Below are 21200 nucleotides of genomic sequence, written 5' to 3' on the forward strand. Positions count from 1 at the left end.
TGCAGGAGACCCTCCGACACTAGCAGGTAGGTCTGGTTCAGTCTCCTGTGTTGTCACTGCTCCTTCCCCCTGGGTCCTGGTGCACACAAGACTTTGTGTGTACACTCCAAGAGTAGAGTCCCTGTTTCCCCCAGTCCTAAATCCTGCAATCAAATCCTGCTGGCCTTCAAAGTCTGATTCTCTGGGAATTCCTCCTCCCGTTGCCAGACCCCCAGGTTGGGAAGCCTGATGTGGGGCTCATAACCTTCACTCCAGTGCATGGACTTATGTGGTATAATTGTTCTCCAATTTGTGAGTCACCCACCCAGCAGTTATGGGATTTGATTTTATAATGATTGCACCCCTCCTATCATCTCACTGCAGCTTCTCCTTTGTCTTTGCATGTGGGGTATCTTTTTTGGTGAGTTCCATTGTCTTCCTGTCGATGATTGTTCAGTAGTTAGTTGTGATTCCTGTGCTCTCGCAAGAGGGAGTTAGCACATGTCCTTCTACTCCGCCATCTTGAACCAATCTCAGTAAATTTTTAATATTAACTGAATGTTCACTGTGACCATTTCTTAGTGAAAGATACAGAGGGATTGGAAGATAGACCTTTATACTCGTGGAGTTTTAACCTAACAAATGAATAGCAAATAAATATGAAATAAATATGAAAGTAGCAGATTTCAAGCTGTAAGTAAATGTTATATATTTTTAATTATATGCTGTTCAAATTTTATTTTAAGTCTGGCTGAGAGAGGTTATATTTGAAGACATGTTATCTATTCACTGCTCCCAGTTAGGTTTAACTTAGATCAGTTAAAGTACTTCATTTAGCCTCTCCTAAATGCAAAACAAAACAAAACAAACAGAGCAAATAAAATCCACTCACTTCTGAATTTGCAGTAATTCTTGTTGAATTTGTTAATTATGCCAGTCACTAGTAGCCCATATGAGAAATTAGATTTAGAATTAAGACTAGAAAATATCTATTTTAGGAGTTAGAAAACCTTACTGTCCTCTTCACTGTAAGAAATATGTAAAGCATGAGTTCCTTTTTGCTCTGGTTGCTAGGAAGCTCAGATCCATATTTGAAGCACTTAGTTAACACATTGGTTACTATATTTTCATGCTCATTTCTCTTGAATTTTATTTGCTATTTCTGTTTTACTAATGTGATTCTACATGTCTTTTGTTGAAAATTGCCTCCCTTTTTGGAGAGATGTAGGACATAAAGAATTTAATAAAACATTCTATTAATATCAAGCTATGTAACATGAGAAGTGATACCCTTATAAAGTCTGTTTATATTGTCATTGTCCTTATTCTAGTTGTTTTGGTTGAATAAATAGTCCTACCCTTACCCCCACCCCGATTCCTACACCAAACACTGTTTAGAAAGCAGTTTGTTTATTCAATTGGATTTTTTTCCTTGTTAGAAAAAAAAAACAGTTTAACCAGTAACTTCCAAAACAATAGATTTAAATTGTTTCAATCTTGCTGAGATAATAAGGTTTCCTCCAAATACACTTACCAAGTGGTAAGTATTATACAATAAGCATAGGGTATTATAATGATATAATTTTTGGCTATTGAATTTAATTTATTAACTAACTAAGAGCATACTTAAATGCTAAATTTAAACAAATTCAAACAAACGAAAAACAAAATTTTTCTTGTAAGAATTGAGATGTACTACTTTAGTTTTAAAGCTGAGATATGTCTGTGTGTGTGTGTGTGTGTGTGTGCGTGTGCGTGTGCGTGTGTGTGTATTCAGTATAGCTAAGCTATTTCTTAGACTATACTTGAAGTAATGCAGTAGATCATGGTACCTAACAAGTGAAAAGAATTTACTTTTAAGACAAGCATCAATTTGTGCTTTTTTTCCCCCATCAAAAATATTTGTAGTTAAAGTAATAAATTGATAGCAGTGGTGCTGAGTGACTCATCTCCTGTCAGTGATGACAGACTAAGAAATTATACCTATAATGTATATTTTCTCTTGTTGATTTTCTGAGAATTTCATTGTTTGAAAGTGTATTAGAAAGCAAAACCATGTAATAAAGTATATTTTATATTTACCACTAGAGAGCAGCACAGAGTTATTAATGTTTTTTGACAGCATCTGGTCATGTCCAAGAGAAGAAAACATCCAAAATAGAGAAAGGTGTAGACAGAGAAGAATAAGTAGGTTTGCAGTGCTTACATTTACTTTTGTGTTCTTCGTCAAGTTGGAGAGTTATGTACATGTTTACTCTGCAAATACAAATTAATGCAATTTTATTTAAAGAAATTTTTATGAATAGTAATAATAGAATTTACTGTATTCTAAATACTGTGTTAGGCTTGTTAATAAACTTCTAATCTGTACAAAATTTCTCCAGGTGTTTTCATGGAATAGGAAACACTGGTTCATAGGGTATCCTTATTAAGTTGCTGAACTGAGCAACTGTTAATATTTTTTAAATGCATATGAGTGCTTTCACTTGCTGTAATTTTAACATTATGTTGTTTCAGAACTAATAATATAGGCAATCTCAAGTTTATAGATGGATTATATTTCATTTATATTCCCAAACTTTATAGATAGGGGATTATTGGAACACAGGAGTTATCTTTAAGTAACCATGGTTAGCTTCTCCCCTTTATCCCAATACACACACAAAAGTATTTTTCCTCCTGGAATATATGAAATGCAACACTGGTTCAGTAACCAAAATCGTCCTGTCTCGGAAAAACGTATTCTGAGTTCAAACTTGGAACATATTGACACGTTTTGCTAGTTCAAGTAGGAAAGAAGATTCTCCCAGCTTTAAGAGCTAGAGGTAGCCTATAGGTTGGGAACAAATATACTATGTACTGAGTTAAGGGAAATATGAAATATGGGAACTCCAAGGCCCTTTTCACCCCACCAGCCAATCCAATATCAGTTTGGAGTCTCAGTGTTAAATCTTAGATCTTTTTTGGGGGGGACACTCCTTTGACACATATCCAATTGCCTGATCAACATTTCCACTTGAATCTCTTAAAGGCATCTCAAATGCAACATGTCTGAGGCAGGACTCATGATAGTCACATCACACCTTCATCTACCCATTTCTTCCCAAACAGACCTCTTTCCAGTGTTCCCAATCTCTGTGAATGACACCTTCCAGTAGCACAAAGTCAGAAAACTAACAGCATCCTAACTACTTCCTCTCCCTTAACACCCATATCCAATTCCTTAGTACATACTGTTGACTGTTCTACTCTCAATAGCTCTTGAACCCATCAGTCTTCTTGATCTCCACTTCCATCACCATTGCTTAAACTATCATCATTTTTTATCAGACCTCACAATAGCTTTGTCTGTTCTTATGCACCATTCCTATTTCCCTCCCAGCTATCCAACTAATACTTACTTGCCTACAAGGCTCTGTATTATGTGACTTCTGCCCTCTACTTCTCTGACTCTCCATCCCCACCTATGCTTTCAGAGTAGCATTCTTTCAGTCCCTGGAAGGGGCCTGGTTCTTTCTCATCTTATATGCTGCTCCCTCTGACTGAGAACAGCTCCCCCCCATTACTTTCAAATATCAATTCAAAGACCACTTACAAAGAGAGGTATTCCTTGTGCTTCCCCCATCCCAAGTCTAGGCCAGGTTGTTTTTCTGTCTGTGCACCTTTCCTTCATATCACCTGTCTGTGCCTGTTTCTTTCCTTCTCAGTTTATGATCATACATCAGTATCTGTGACTGTTTTACCAACTCTGCCTGAGCCACAAGTCTCAGATTATTTCCTAAGTGCAAGGATATTATCTGATTTTATTCACAATAATATCTTTAGTCCCTAGCTTGGTACCTGACACATATTAATTGCTCAATTAATACCAATGAATGAATAATCCTTTAGTCACATTTCTGAGAATTCACTGATCTGCCTGTTTACCATTCAACTGCCACCATCTGGGCTCCACACAAAAGTACCTCTTCTTCTTAGCCCTTTGTGACCGATTCTGAACCACACTTTGAATGTTTTTGTTTTTTTCTTTGTTTCTCTGCTAATACTGTAAGGACAGCAGGCAGGAATCAAAATTTTTTCTTCAAAACTAACATATTTCATTTACCTGATTCTAGGGCGTATACACACACACACACACACACACACACACACACACACACACACACACACATACAGTCAGCCCTCCATATCCTCGGGTTCCATATCTGTGGGTTCAACCAACCTCAAATTGAAAATATTCAGAAAAAAAAATTCTAGAAAGTTCCAAAAAGCAAACTTGAATTTGCAGCACAGGCAACTATTTACATGGCATTTACATTGTATTTACATAGCATTTACATTGCATTAGGTATGATAAGTAATCTAGAGATGCTTTAAAGTATGCAGGGAGGGTGTGCATAGGTTTCATGCAAATGTTATGCCATTTCACGTAAGGGACTTGAGCATCCATGAATTTCGGTATTCAAGGGGGTACTGGATCCACTCTCCCTCAGACACCAAGGGACTACTGTATACACATACACACACATATATATAAAACAAACATATGAGTATAGAATTACCCATGTGTAATTCTATCTATCTATCTCTATATATCTATATCTATATATCTTTTTTTTTTTTCCTCTCTCTAGCATCTCTGAAATTGAGATGGATCTTACAATAAATGTCATAGTATAATTGGCAGCATTTTTTCACTGGAACTGGGACCAAGGATTTTTGGATAGTTAGGACAAAGGCCTCTGGATGGCAGGGGGTAAAGAAACCAATCAATTGGTGGGAGCTAAAGCAGTAGCAGCCAAGAGGGTTCACTTTAAGATGTCACTCACTTTTCTCCTTTGCCATTACTATTTGTGTTAGAGCCACCTTAATTTCCTCAAAGTGTTTCCTGGGCCTTATTCATTTATTGTGGACCTATTGTATACCTGGCACTATGCTCAGAGATATGACCATGAAAAAGACATAGTTCTGATCAACTGAAAGAATCAATGCTGCTAATTTGGGAGTTGCTGAATTAATATACTCCAATGGAAAAAAAAAGATATGTAAACAAATAAGGACAGTACAGAGTAAGTGCAATAATATAGATAAGTAAAAGTGCATTTGGAACAAAGAGAAGGGGACAATTAAATAAATCTAGGGAGATGGAGAAAACTTATGGCAGAAATAATATTTGAATTTGGTTGTGAAGTTTAAATGAGAGTTCATCAGACAGAGAAGTGGCAAGGTGGGTGGTGGCATTCTAGATAGGAATTAATATGTGTAAGTGAATTAAAGTTTGAAAGACTGTGGCTGATTTGAAGAACATTTTCTGAGAATAGAATGAAGAATTTATATGCTGAGGAGGGAAGGTAGATGATGAGGCTAGAAAAAGTAGGTTGCAGCTAGTTTGTTGTGCTAGGTTTGGGAAGTTCAGTTCAGCTTTTCCCGCAAGTGGGCAGTCATAAAGGGTTCTTAATTTGAGGAGTGGGAGGGTTAAATTTGCTATTACTGTAAAAATTGCCTGCAACAGATATGGGATTCTGATTCAACTCACTTCAATTTAACACCTACAATGTACTAGGATTTTATATGCGTTATTTATCACAGCAACCTTGTGCAATAGGTACTTATCCCCACTTCACAGCTAAAAAAATGAGTCTCATGGAGATTAAACAAATTGCCTAAATTCATGTAAATAACTGGTATTTAAAAAGTGATACTTCCATTGACTTTCATCCTTTATGAAAGTATGGGAAAGGAATCCAAAGGCTTGCAGGAGCATTCCTTAGTATTTAGGAATAATGAGTTAGAATCAGGCTGTATATATGGTTATGGTAACACATTATTTAGAAAACTGTAATGGTCATTATAATCTGAAATGGACAGTGTTGGCAGCTTTTAATGAAAGTATGCAAGTGTTCAAGAATACATTATTATTTCAACATCTTTATAAATGTCAATGTGAAAGAATTCAGACTGAAGTTAGGTGTGTGAAAGTGCTTGGCACCTTGCCTGTCATGTTGTCTAGTTGCTCAATAAGTGCTGAACCAGAATCTAGACAGTGTGGAAGAAGCCTCTCTGAAGTTACTATCTTCACAGACACATTAATCCAGCTGGGGCAGAATTCACTGGCTTTGAATGCCAGACTTTTACAGAAATAGCTTTGTTTTAGTTTGCAGGTTCTGACTTTTAAACAGGTTCAGAAATTCACATGATCAGCTAAGATCTTATTCTAGGAGGCAAAGAAAAAAAAAAACAACTGCTGTGAGTACTTTTTAGAAACAAAAATATATATAAACACCAGAAACCACAGTCAGAGACTTTCTTCTTCTTCTCTTCTCTGACTCTTGTCTTCCTGGAAAATGCTACTTCAGTACATGGGTGTACTTTAATATAAGATGTGTTAAATTGCCTTACTGAGAACTTTTTCCTCTGCATGGCTAATACTGTGCGGCCCAAGAGGCGAATGTGGGAGGCTTCTGTTTTCTGAAGCTTTTTCTCCATAATGCTGTCAACCAACTGTGGTTTCTATAAGATACATGGATAGAGGAGCTGTCTCCGACAGTTTAGAATTTAGTTCCGTGTTCCTTGTAGATGAGGTTGTGCACCTCCCCTATCCCCTTCCTTAGCTTTCTTTCATTGTTTATGAATATCTAGCTAGCAAGTTGTGGAGCTCAAATTCAAATTCAAATCTATCTGGTTGCCACAACTCGTGCTCTTTTTTCCTCATCAGTCCACTGCCTCTGAAGACTGCTGCCCAACTAGAAGACAGATGAGGTGCCATCTGGCTTATAGTCCTCATTATAGAATTTTCCCTTTTCAAGGAAGTTCAATAAAAGGCAGTTTAATACCAAGAATATTTAGATTAAAACAAAATAACCTAATATTTACTGTCCACCACCCCAATTCTAAAAGAACCTTTTTTCCCTTGTCAGTGTCCTTTAAATGCTTTGCTCCAATGAAGCAAGGCTTTCTTCATTTTTCCCTTTCTTTCCTCAAATTACTTCCAGGCTTTGGGACATAAATCAGTAGTAGAATAGTCATTAAATTTCAGTTATAATCTACCTTATTAAGCTGATTCTAATGAGGAATTTTTTTTGCAGATCCCAAATGGTCTAGAGCTGGATTTAACAATGACATTTATTTAATTTTATTTATTTATTTATTTTAAAATTAGATTTTAAGAACCTCTATTTGGCCCTTACTTCCAATGCCAGTTTTGGAATATAGAACCAAAATAAAATTCATCTGGTTAGGAACATTGTTGAGGCAAATGTCATGAGCTTTCTTTTGATGGGCTGGAAAATTTCTTTTCTTTTTAATAATATAATATTTTATGCATACAAAAGGATATTGGAACATATATCTAACTTATGAAGAATAATAATGAAACAAATGCCTATGAATCCACTTAGAGTTCACCATTTGACTTATGAAGTAGAAAATTTTACTATTAAGGCTTCCTATATGTTTTCCCCCCACCCCATTGCATTCCCCACCCTCCCTCCCAGAAATAAGCACTCTCCAGAATTTTGTTCTTCCTTAATTTTTATTAGCCTTATCATTTTGCCTGTGGCAAAAAGGTTGTTTTTGTTTGTTTGTTTGTTACCATTTCACTTTAACCTTAAGGAATGAGTTATCCTCAAACTAATATTTAGCATATTAAATTGAAAGCTCTTGTACCTAAGTTTCTAAGTATAGTCTGGGTATAATTGATTTAAATGCATATATAACCAAAGTCTGTCATAAGGCTTGGGCCCAGGTAATACTGAACTGTGTTTATAAAATCTTACAAAATCAGCTCTTTCATTTTACTGAATATTTAGGATCCATATGGTAGATACTTCCTCCATATTGCTTAGCCTTTTCTAGCATTACTACTGTGTTTTATTCCCCATACATCTATCAAATGGAAGGAGAAAAAAAAAATCACTTGTGAATATAGCAATTGTGTGTTCTCTGACTTTGCTAATTATGTTTAATCACATACCTATAAAATCCAAATTAGTTTTCAAATTTTATATATTTTAAAATCAAATTGCCTTTTTGGATTTTTTTATGTTTATATTTCAGAAGGGTCATAGGGTCATTATGCATTTAGATTATAATATCTTTCATTACACAATATTTGAAATAACATGTTCCCATAAAAATTCTTGATAAATATTTTATATTTATTTTGCTTTCCTCTATACTCAGTATTCAGTGTGAGAGATAATAGTAAAGGTCCTTTTTTTTTTTTTTTTTTGCTGTACGCCAGCCTCTCACTGTCGTGGCCTCTCCTGTTGCGGAGCACAGGCTCCGGACGCGCAGGCTCAGCGGCCATGGCTCACGAGCCCAGCCGCTCCATGGCATGCGGGATCTTCCCGGACCAGGGCACGAACCCATGTCCCCTGCATCAGCAGGCAGACTCTCAACCACTGCGCCAACAGGGAAGCCCAGTAAAGGTCTTTTTTAAAAAAAATATTGTTATTTAAAAGTAAAGTAACCATAAATCACCATTATTATATATTATATACGTTTATTACATATAATGCAGTTCAGACCAAAGATCAGTTATTCAGGGATATATCAATATTGTATCAGACTTTCAAACAGAGGGGTCTCATAACATGGACCTTTTTTATAACTCCAGTTGATTCTTTTCATCAAGGAAGTGTGGGAAATAATACTTAGGTAATGTTTACAGTATGAAAACAAAAACAGTAAGTGCAGAAGCTATCCCAGGGATAGCTTGGGGTTAAAGGCCTGCAGATACCTGAACTCTTCCTACTTCCCCATCCTCATTTCTCATGATTTCTGGCTCACACTTTTTAATTGAACACTGTGTTGAAGGCTATAGTCCCCTGCACACTATATGTTGCTTCTCATCTCTGTGTCTTTATCCTGCTACCTCCTTGATGGTAATATGTTTCTTCTTTACTTCCTTCCATCCCCTTATCTTCACCATCTCTTTTCCCTGGTTAATCCTATTAATTAAAACTTATTTTATACATAGTAGATAAGACTTTTTAAAAGATCTTTCCTTGAATTTGTGGAATTTACTTAAATACCATCAAGGGTGAAAATGCTTTCTAACCATATAAGCTTCTTCCCTAGTTATAGAAATAATGCTTTCTGTGTTTGTACTAATGATAAATGGAGAAGCATCTTAAGAGCTGAAAATTAAGAGAGCTCATTCTTCTTTTCCAGTTTGAATTAAAAGAACAGGCAGGGCTTCCCTGGTGGCGCAGTGGTTGAGAGTCCGCCTGCCGATGCAGGGGATGCGGGTTCGTGCCCCGATCCAGGAGGATCCCACATGCCGCGGAGCGGCTGGGCCCGTGAGCCATGGCCGCTGAGCCTGCGCGTCCAGAGCCTGTGCTCCGTAAGGGGAGAGGCCGCGGCAGTGAGAGGCCCGCTTACCGCAAAAAAAAAAAAAAAAAAAAAAAGAAAAGGCAAATGAAGACTGAGAAAACTTGCCTAACATGTACATTAAATTTTGTAACTTTTGTTTTTTGTCTTATTCAGTTAGGCTAGTTATAGGCAGAGCCAGGACTTGACAAAGACAATGCCAGGCAGCCAATTAGAATTGGTCGTTATTAGTAGGATGTGAATAAAGCTACCTGTCCAACCAACTGGGCCTGAGTCACAGGAGGGGCAGCAGGTCCAGTGAAGAAGATGTTTCACCATGAACAGAAATGTGGGTAGAATCAATATAATTAAGATCCTTGACTGAATTTTTAAAAATTCTAACTGTGGAATAACTCAGTGTTTGGTGGGATGAAAGATAAAGGAATGCTCAGAAACTGAAGTGAATGAGGCTTATATTCTGAAATATACCAGAATTATTTAGCCTACTTTATCACATTCAGAGCTGTGTTTGTCTCATACAACTGACCTTTTAAAACAGGCCTCTTTCCTAGTGTACCAGACTATGTCTTCATATATTCAGGATTCCTTAGGCTGAAAGTTTATTCAAGGAGTACTTGAACATTTCCATTTCATTCATATATATTACCAAACCAGACTTTAATCAAACCATTTTGCTGTTGAGGTTCTCTGTCTAAAATTTTCTTTTTACTCTTTTCTTTAAGTCATTCTTTACTAAAACTGTGCTTTGCTTTAATTGCATCAATTAACTTTTTAAGAAACACCTTAATCAGTTTCTTTACAAATGTTACTATTTTTGTTAGGATGGACGTTTGAAGCCAGGAGATCAACTTGTCTCAATAAACAAGGAGTCTATGATTGGTGTATCATTTGAAGAAGCAAAAAGCATAATTACCAGAGCCAAGTTGAGGTAACTATTCTATCTGTAAGATAGAATGAGTCATTTAGCATGTCTCCCTAAAAATAGAAATTTAAGTTGTCCTAGTACTTTAGACCCAAAAGGAGTATTTTTTGATAATATATGAAACATTATCTTAGAATTCAATAGTACTATATCCATAAAGTGATTTCTTTTTAATGCTAGGTCAGAATCTGCTTGGGAGATAGCATTCATAAGACAGAAATCTCACAGCAGTCATTTAGAAAATCCATCGTGTTCATCCCTTTTACAAGCTACAGGAGAATATGGACCTCAAGCCTCAAAATTTAGTCTTCTTTCTTCTTCCCCTGAAATACTAATTCCAAAGACCTCATCGACTCCCAAATCTACAGATGCCATTTTATCTTCTTTTAAGATAAATCAGGTAATCTTAAATTTTTCTATTTATGTAGTCCACAGATCCCCTATGTGTCATTATGTTTGTCATATACATATAGAACTATAATTTTGGTAATATAGTTTGTTAACAGATTGGTATTTCCTTGAAAGATCTTTTCTTTGTTTAAGATTTTATGCTATGCTGTCAATAAATACAGTTTTTCAAGTCAATATATTGTTTGTCCAGAAAATCATGATCAGGAATGGCATCACAAAGATATGCCTAGATATCACTCAAAACTATGATATGGAAAGTTATATTTATTTTCAGATAGTCTCTAATATGGTTCTGTTCATTATTTTTTTCTGTTTTCTGCTTGACTGAAGACAGGCAATCTTCCTTTCTGTTGCTCAGCTCTTTCCTGTACAGTGTAGGTGGATTTTGTTCCCTCATGTGTGTATGCTGGAATATATCAATAGTTCACCCTAGAATCACACAAAAGGGGGAGTTCCCACATCAAAATCGATACAATTACAGTCATCCCTCATCATCTGTGGAGGGATTGGCTCCAGGATAACCTCCCCACACCCCGACAGCAGATACCAAAATCTGAGGCTGCTCAAGTCTCTTATATAAAATGGTGTAGTATTTGCATTTAACCTATGCACAGCCTCCCCATATACTTTAAATCATCTCTAGATTACTTATAATACCTAATACAATGTAAATGCTATGTAAATAGTTGTAAATAAATACAATGTAAATGCTATGTAAATAGTTGCCAATGTGGCAAATTCAAGTTTTGCTTTTTGAAACTTCTTAGAGTTTTTAAAAAACAGTTTTAATCCATTGTTGGTTGAATTTGCATATACAGAAATGGCAGATATGAAGGGATGACTGTAATTACTAATTGCAACGGTGCCATAAATAATGAGTTATAAAATAGAGTGTATACCCTATAAAACAAACTTGAAAATCAGGTAGGCTTTTAGTCAGTGCAATAAAATTCATCAAAAGTAATTTCAGTTTCAGGCCCATGCTAATCAGATACAGAGTTTAAGATTTTCTCTTAGCCCTTTATACTTTCTCATTTGGGGTTATAATACCTTTTCAGAGACACAGTGCATAGCCTTATATTTTGTTGTCCTTGGGTATGGTAGAGCTGAGAGCAGTTGTTACTTTCATTCTGAATTGCTGTGTTTGAAGATGAATATACCAAAATTTTAAAGGTTTTATATTTGGGGGACTATTGCTTTAATCTCTTTAATCATTCTTTTTATGTTAACGTGAGCTTCTCATGTGGTTTTTGACCTACTTTAGAAAATGACATTTCACCTTCCTCATTTTCTTTCATAGATAAAAACTGGATACAAGAAAACAGAACAGATTCCAATTACTTCTTCAGACAACAGCCCTACAGATATGCCTAATACAGGTAAATGCACATTTAATTCCTCTTTCCTGTTATTTTTCTCAATTACTCTCTCAATGAGGAGTACATAATGTGACTTAAAAGACTTTAAAGAAGGGTGCATTATGCCTTTTTCCTTCATTGAATAAAAGAGCAAAATGAATCCATTGTGCAGCGGTCCCTGTTAGATTATGACTTTTATTGGAAATTTTCCTGAACAAAGGGTTGAAATTTTAAAAGATGCATTATCATTGCAGTGTCTATGAAGCTGTAATAATCAATGAACTGTTGAAACCAAATAATGAAAACTCTTCTATAACTCAAGATTAGGATGCCTTGCCCTTTTAGTGAAATCCTCGTGAGGTATATTAAATGCACCTTTCAGAGAAATTATAGAAGGGAGCATAGCTTAAGAAAAGAAGTATGTTTTGTTTTTCTTAGAAGAGATTATATAGATATAAATTCGAAAGAACATCAGTATTGTGAATTCAGTATTACTGGTTCTTAATTAGCATGAAATGATTTATTGACTTTTCAAAACAGTAAAGGATTAATTGTGTAAGCTACCCATAAAAAAAGGATTTTTATCAATCTGTAAAGTGTTTGTAGGCTCAAATATCAAGAAAAAATTCCTTCCCTTATATTATCTCCAAAAGTTAAAGGGAACAACAATAAAAACAAACAAACAAAAAAAACTATACTTATTGAAAGGAAGAGTTAATTACATGTCTAAATTATAAAGCAAATTGTTACTTGTATACTTTAATTTTTAATAGCATTGTGTAGATCAAAACTGCAAAATAAGAAAGAGTTAGCAGAAATTATATAGTGTCTTAGTCTGTGTGGGTTACTCTAACAAAATACCACAGAATGGGTGGCTTATAAATAACAAACTTTTCTCACAGTTCTGGAGGCTGGAAGTCCAGGATCATGGTGCCAGCATGGTCTGGGTGAGAGCTTCCTTGTGGTTGCAGGCTTCTTATTGTGTCCTCACATGGTGGAAAGGTCTTAGAAGCACTGTGGGACCTCTTTTGTAATAACACTAATCCCATTCGTGAGGGCTCCACCTTCATGCTCTAAGCACCTCCCAAAGGCCTCAACTCCGGAGGTTGGAATTTCAACATATGAATTTCGGGTGGACACAAACATTCAGACCATAGCACATAGCTCCTATACTTAACAGGAATTTATAGTGAATTCCATAGTAGTTTCTCTGATTTGGAGCAATATTTACCAGTGGGTTAGGAAAAATCTTTAGCTGTCAATTATGTGCCTTTTTACTTAGTGGAATTTGTTGACCCTTATAAACTTTATTAGTATTATTTCCTTTACATAATTAATTTTCATTCTCTTGATGCCTCTTTTAGCCAATTTATTTACTCAGTAAGTATTTACTGAGTATGTCATGTGCGTCATAGTTCGGTAGAAAATATGAAGGAACTGGGATTTTTTTTTCCATGAGATACTTAATAGTATATTGTGAAACAAAATATGGGATTAAAAACCTTCATTATTCAGATTAGAAAGCACATATATGTGTGTGTTTATTTATGTGTGTGCGTGTGTGATTATTTTATTGAATAAATACTCGACTATTTGCAGTGTTCTGTGTTGACTAGAGCAGGGGGTGGGTGGTTTTGGTACTCTAAGAAGTATATGTCTTATGGACAAATAACACATTTGCACAAGATGTGTAAAGACATGAGCAAAGTAGATTAAGGGAAGAAGTAGTAAGTGACCTGAGTGTGATATAGGGAAAACACAGTGGTTAGTCACCAGGCTCTGAATGCAAACGTAGAGATTCAGATCTTTGCTCCCAACTTATTGGCTGAATTAGCTTATTATATTGAAATAATTTCCTCATGGGTTTGTTATGAGTATTAAACAAGATTATGTATGTCAAGCATTTTGTAATTGGTGCATAGAATATGCTCAGTACATTTTGCTGTCATTATTATTAATATTACGGAAACTGAAGTTTAGAGTATAGCTCAGATAATATTCCAGGGCATGTTTTTTAGAGCAGAAGTGAAAGCTTCTGTCCTTTAATTCAATTTTGCATCCTCCCCCTCTACCCCAGAAGCTAGTACATAGTAAAGAATTTGTCACAAAATATGCAGAAATCAATAGAGAAAAAAAATTTCTTGGCAAAAGTCAGACATCATCTGGATCTTGAAAGAAGTGATAAACATCAACAGATGGATGAAGGTAACAGATCATCCTAAGTGAAGGAGGCATCATCATCAAATGCGAAGAAGTAAGGTCAAGCTACATGTCAGGTGACCCTAGGAGGCAAATGTGATTAGAGCAAGGAGATCCTGTAGTAATGAACAAACTGAGGTAAATTTACATCAGTGACTATAAGAAATGATGCTAGATTTTGTAATAGAAAAATAATTTAGTGAAAAACATATTTGAGTGAGTTAACTGTATGTAAATATTAAAATGCAATTAAAATGGAACATTTTTCTAGAGTAGAAATGGAATTGACTCAGTACCATTTTCTTCCACATAAATGTAGTAGCCCAGATGTTTCTGGGGAGAAAAACAAAGCAAAGTCAACTCTAAATTATCTCTAGGTAACTTATATACCTTGTGATTTGTCTGTTATAAGTAGTTAATTATAGATTGTTCCCAAATTAGATCCTTAACCATCACATCTAGACTCCTTCAGCCAGCTGGTATTTATTAAAAAACATAAATGAGTTTTAATGTTAACCTCAACAAAAATAAACTTAATGAGGCAAGTCTACCCCTGTTCTCATCTCAGAAGCATTCCAAAGTGTAAAACTGGTTAGAATGTTTAAAATTCACATTATACTTGAGTATGTTTTTCAAAACTATTCTGTTATATAAATTTCTTATTTCAGAATCCAGAGTTGTTTACTACTGCCATACGCTGAATAATGCGTGAGTTTGTGAGTGAGCTAAAAACATGCTAACGACATTCCTAAGGAAATCAGTAAAGAATTACTACGTGAAGGAATACGATCATTAACTTTACCACCACACAAGCCTTAATTCTCCTGCAATAAGGCTTTTAAAACTGAAAACAAACTAGTGATGGGGAAAAATATCCATGGTGAGGGTTCATGGTATTAACTAAATGGTATTGATCCTACCCTTATAAAACATTTCCTTTCTTCTGCTCCTAAAAAGAGGAATAGGAAGAGAAGAGCCAAGGGAATAATAAGCCATACTTTGAAAATTCTCACCCCCTCCCAGAGAGGAGCAAATAAAGAGCCCAAGGCTGAAAGTGAGAGAGGACACTGGCAAATGAGGAAAACTGTCTGTGGGAGAGCTTTTCAGGTCAAGTTACCTTGAATTACCAAAGCCTGCTGGATTTATGTCCACATCCTCCTAAGGTTTTGGCTCAAATGTAAAGATTTAGGGGAAGTTTGGCTAGAAGAAAGTGAGGTTTTGTTAAGCCATGATTGCATATTGTTAAATGGGGGATTATTATAAGTTTACATTAAATCTCCTATTAAATCTCTGTGTGTCTGTGTTACTATTAACGCTACTTTATAGTTTTCATAGTAGTTTTCTATGATTTTTAATTTACCTTTACAATTCCTGTAAGGTGATCTGTTTTATTCTTCCTACTTTACAGATGAGAAAACTGATGATGAAAGATATTGACACATTTAAGAAATTGTCTTCAGGGGTCATAAGAGATTAGAATCCTAACATGGTCACCTACTAGTTGTATGATCTTGGGCTAGTTTCTTTACCCTTTTGGGCCTTAGTCTCATCATTCTTGGGTTGGAAATAATAACACCTGTGTCACTGTGGTTATTGTAAAGATTAAATGAGCTTATATATATAAAGTACTTAGTGTAATGCCTGGCTAAAAGTAAGCATAAATAAGAGTTAATCTGTTATTTCCACTGCTGCACATAGCAAATTTTTATGCTTAGATGTAGGAAAACATAAGTGAGAACCCACGCCTTGGTGTGAGTCCCTATCCCTCCCTCTCTTTTGTCTTCTCTCTATGCCTTCCACACACACTTGAATTGAGTAATTCACACCCAGGGTTAGTCTTGGTCTGAGATCATAATTAGGTTAGCTTGGGTCCACCTTGTGTTACTGTGCCTTAATGATAGGTCAGGCACCAGACTGAAAGTCGTTGTCAAGCCTCACATGTCCAAACCCTAAAAATGAAAGATAAGGTTTGACTTACCCGCTCTTTGGGCTTCCAAATCACTTCACTCCATGCTGATATTTTATGCTACACTTTAGGTTTGGCACAAAATTTCTCTTAAGAGGAAAAGAATTTTATATATATAATGTATTTTTAGCCCTTGGCCAACAATTAGGTATCACAGCAACTAAGGCGTCTTTGTTGCTTATGTCAAAATTGTAAAAATTTTATTATACTAAAATCAGTCTTTCTCTAGGTTTGACTTCCATTTAAAGCTAAAAGTCAGTAACCATTTTTTTTTTCATGATCTTGACACCTATAAGCTATATTCAAGATTTTACATAGAATGTTAAGGAAGCGTTAAAGGTTTAGAGGAAGACTATTTATTTTCCTATGCACTTCTTATGTTCTTAAGAAAGAGAATGCAAATCATTTTGTACTTAGAGACAGATGCTCTGAGAAATAAAAAAAAATTAAAACGCTGCATAAAAATGTGACATTTTAAAAAGTTTTTTCTCTTCCTCTTGTTTCTATGTAGAACTAGTAAAATACCATTTAAAAGTGTATTTAGAATGGTGACAATTTAGATATAAGGATTGACATGAATTGCAGGAATTTGCTTGAGAAACTTTGGCATATTAAGGCAAATAATTTTTCAAGTTCTAGTCCCTTGTAACACCTGTTTTTTACTCATGCAACAAGGACAAAGCTCGTCTAAATAATAAGGGTAGACTGAGAAGGCATTAGAGAATGGGTGAGAGGTGTATGACACTCAACTCTTGAGAATCCATTTATGCTACTTGGAATATAACTTCTGTAAAATAAGAAATAGGATTTTTAGTTCAAGAAGTTCTGAGCCTATATCATACTTTATGTGCAAACTTGAAACAGTTTGCATTTGTGAGTTTTTCCATAGTACCTCCAGAACTCATGTAGCAAAACCACTTTTGCCAGAGAAAAATCATGACCTTTTAAATTTTCTAATATGATTTTGCTTATTTTGGAAGAAAAAAAGACTTTTCATTTTGCAATTAGTAAGCTGTTGTGATGACAAGGTAACTGGTGGGATGTATGTTTGTTGTATTAATATTTCTGTGGGACTTAATGCATAATTGGCCACTCTTTTTATATCATGTCTTTTAAGGCTTAAGTGAAACTGGTTTATATAATACATTTTAGATTTAAAGAACAAAAAACCATGAAAACAAAAGTGAAAACTGGTAACTGATTAGCCAGAATTCTTTCTGAACCTCAGGAGCCCAGAACACATCCTGTCAAATGAAAAATTCTATTCCAATTAAATTTCCAATTAATGTGTACCCTGTTGTCTCGTAGATATTGCCCCTGCCTTGACTGATAATTATGGACCACAAGGAAAGAAGATTTCCCTAAATCCCTCTGTTCGCCTTAAAGTAGAGAAACTAGAAATGGTAAATACTTGAAATTTTCATTTTTCTTCCATAAAACAAGAGCAAGGAAATATTCTCATTCTTTGAGAGGATAAGGGATTGGAGCCATTAGTTTCTTGAAGAGTTATCTATTTACAGTTAAATGAATGGCAGTTTGGGTTTAAACTGTTTAATTCATGTTTAATTTGGGCAGTTCATGGTGGTTCATTAGTACAAAATAGAAATAAAACCTTTTGTAACTAAATTGACCTTCAAATTAATCAGTTTCCTCCTGTGTAGGAATGAGACAAATGTGACGTTTTACAATATAGAATCAAAGGAAACATGGGATAAATTACGACAAAGTGTAGTAAACTTCAAATATGTAATGGCAATAAGTGCAAGGAAATAATACTCTATTACTCAATTGTTTAAAAAGTGAAGGGAAACTAAATCTTAACAAAATAGAAGCCTACTAGATATAAAGAAGATGGTAGCAATGTACCAAATAGTATTATATTGAGAGTTTCTGTATATAAAAGAAACATAAGATGATTAAAAAAGAAAAATTAGGGGGCTTCCCTGGTGGCGCAGTGGTTGAGAGTCCGCCTGCTGATGCAGGGGACGCGGGTTCGTGCCCCAGTCCGGGAGGATCCCACATGACGCGAAACGGCTGGGCCCGTGAGCCATGGCCGCTGAGCCTGCGCGTCCGGATCCTGTGCTCCCCAACAGGAGACGCCAGAGAGAGGCCCGAAAACACCAAAAAAAAAAAAAAAAAAAAAAGAGAGAAAGAAAAATTATAAGCAGAAAATGATTTTAAAACTTTTCCTCTTAGGATACCTGGAAGATGACAGCAAAAATGTGTGATTTCTTTTTAATATGAAAATGGATATAATGCCGAAGGTTCACAGCCTCTACTTTCCTATCAGTTTTTGTGGATAATATTTTTTTTTTTTTTTCGGTACGCGGGCCTCTCACTGTTGTGGCCTCTCCCGTTGCGGAGCACAGGCTCCGGACGCGCAGGCTCAGTGGCCATGGCTCACGGGCACAGCCGCTCCGTGGCATGTGGGATCTTCCTGGACCGGGGCACGAACCCGTGTCCCCTGCATCGGCAGGCGGACTCTCAACCACTGCGCCACCAGGGCAGCCCTGGATAATGATTTTTTACACTTTTAGGAACAGTATGAGAATGCATAGCTAGAATAAATATGCATTACCATTCATTCACATATTCAGACCTTTGCATGGTCCTATAGTAATACCCTTTTCAGTGCCAGTTTGAATCTTACTCTTTGTTCAAATTCTGACTCAATTCCAACTCCTTTGTACAGCTCCTTGCTAACTTTTATAGTTCAGGCCAATATTGCCATATTTTGCACATCTGTAGCACTGAACATTATTTTGCAGTACCCTGTAATCTTCTGTGTTTTGTTTTATCAGTAAGTCAAGGCTTACAATCTCTGTGTACCTACCACCATTTAAACACCTGGTTTGTACTCTATAAAATTCTTATTAATTAGGTACTTGAGATGTCTCCTTCATATCTTCGAAATCCTGGGTATCTTTCCCTATGTTTTACTCTCTTTTTATTTGTGGCTGAAATGTAAGTTCTGGATAATAGCAAGTTTTACAATCAGTTAATAATAACATTTTCAAAAAATAGAATGTTTGAGGTTTAAAAACCTATCTATTAATATCTAAAAATGAATAATTACTGTTTTTTAATGATATTGCTGTAATATATATTTCAGAACATCCAAGATTTAATGCTAACCATTCCTCTGGATAAGGAGAAAACTATTCAGCTAATGACTTTACCTGGCAGTCATTATTCTTTGACTCAGTTTAAATTTCCCTAGCACATGATATTTTAAAAATCTGATTAATTTTCTTAGAGATATGAAAATCATCTAAATTTATATTGATTCTGAGAAATATGAGTTGCTTGCACATTGAGTATTCCACTTTTGGTCCTCCTTTGAGCCTTAGCAAATTGATTTTTGTAGGAAAAAATGGCAGTTTTACAGCAAAGGAAACCTACATTCTGTGTAAATTCAGCTTCCCTGCTTTTATTCTAAATATTTTTAGTGACTATATTTAGTAGAGCATTCTCTGTTTTTCAGAGTTTGAAACTAAATTTCACTTAATAAATTTTTTTTTTCTAAAATCCGTATTAGCTTCTATCTGCCCATACATTTCCTAAGCTACTCTTACTTTTTTGAATAGTTACATATTAATGTAATAATATCTGTATCATTTTAATTTGAAATAGATCCTTCTATTTTAGTTGCTACTTTGTAGACAAATTCAACTTTATTGTCCATTACATTTTTAACACATTTCCTATTTAGTAATAGATAAGGCCAATATGTTCAAGTATTTAAAATGTAATAAAATTACATTTTTTTACTTTATCGCTTATAAGTATATTGCATATAGTATCTAGGAAATTGGTGATATAAAAGGTTTCACAAGGAAAAGGTATTGACTGATTATGTGGTTATTAAGTCATTAGCTAACACAGTACAATTTTTAAGAAAGGCTAAGAGGTTAGAATTTGATGAAGGAAATTACCTTCAAGATGTATGTTTGTGGGGCATTGACTTCATGAAATCTTTCATGTTTTAGTAGTCGAGGTAGACAATTTTGTATCAGTATATACTGGAAAATAATTTCTAGCACTGAACTAATACTATGTGTCTCCTTTGATCCCACTGTTAAACTTATAAGTAGGTATGGTAAACATAGCAAATAGGAATTTTTTTTTTTTTTTTTTTTGCGGTACGCGGGCCTCTCACTGCTGTGGCCTCTCCCCTTGCGGAGCACAGGTTCCGGACGCGCAGGCCCAGTGGCCATGGCTCACGGGCCCAGCCGCTCCGCGGCATGCGAGATCCTCCCGGACCGGGGCATGAACCCGTGTCCCCCGCATCTGCAGGTGGACTCTCAACCACTGTGCCACCAGGGAAGCCCGGGATTTTTCTTTTAGTTGGCTTGAAGAAGAAGAATTACTGCACCTTCTCGCTATCTATGTTTTTGTATCTGAGAAAGATGCTTTGGGATACAGGTGCCATTTCGCTGATATTTACTTTACCTCTTGCCATTTATATAACATTTGAAGAAAGCTGTAGTGAGCAATGATATACCCAATGTCTGAATACAGTTAATGAGGTGTTCGTTGTATTAGGTTGGGAAGTAGGTGACTAATATTATAAGGAAGTGACATTTTTTAGATTCATCATTTAGATATCAGAAAAAGTTAAGGACATTTATTTGTCCAATTAACAAAGTTGCATTTTTGTTTACGGTGAAAACATGACATTAGTTATACAAGAAATTATTGGAAACTATTTTTAATCAAAAATAAATTACCTCCAATTTATTATTTTTATCGAAGTATAGTCAATTTACAGTATTATATTAGTTTCAGGTGTACAGCATACTGATTCAGTATTTTTGCAGGTTATACTCCATTATAGGTTATTAGAAGATAATGGCTATAATTCCTTGTGCTGTACAGTAAATCTTTGTTGCTTATCTATTGTATATATAGTAGTTTATATCTATTAATCCCATACCTTAAATTTGTCCCTACCCCCGCCCCCCCACTCTTCTTTGGTAACCATAAGTTTGTTTTCTACACCTGTGACTCTGTTTCTGTTTTGCACGTACAT

At 35.4% G+C, this 21200-nt stretch overlaps 1 protein-coding gene across 4 annotated transcripts in view; it reads left to right on the plus strand.

Moving 5' to 3' along the window:
* STXBP4 (syntaxin binding protein 4) overlaps window positions 1–21200 on the plus strand; it is a 180713-nt gene that overhangs the window by 21984 nt on the left and 137529 nt on the right. For 3 of the 4 annotated variants that reach the window (XM_027087100.1, XM_027087102.1, XM_027087101.1), the window contains 4 exons: window positions 10134–10240; window positions 10415–10634; window positions 11946–12024; window positions 17477–17571. In XM_027087100.1, the coding sequence (XP_026942901.1) occupies window positions 10134–10240; window positions 10415–10634; window positions 11946–12024; window positions 17477–17571 (501 nt within the window). The remainder of the gene's footprint in view (window positions 1–10133; window positions 10241–10414; window positions 10635–11945; window positions 12025–17476; window positions 17572–21200) is intronic. The other variant, XM_027087103.1, reaches the window with a different exon arrangement.

Source organism: Aethalodelphis obliquidens, unplaced genomic scaffold (assembly GCF_003676395.1).
Source record: "Aethalodelphis obliquidens isolate GAN/ISIS:26980383/991018 unplaced genomic scaffold, ASM367639v1 scaffold58, whole genome shotgun sequence".
NCBI lineage: Eukaryota > Metazoa > Chordata > Mammalia > Artiodactyla > Delphinidae > Aethalodelphis > Aethalodelphis obliquidens.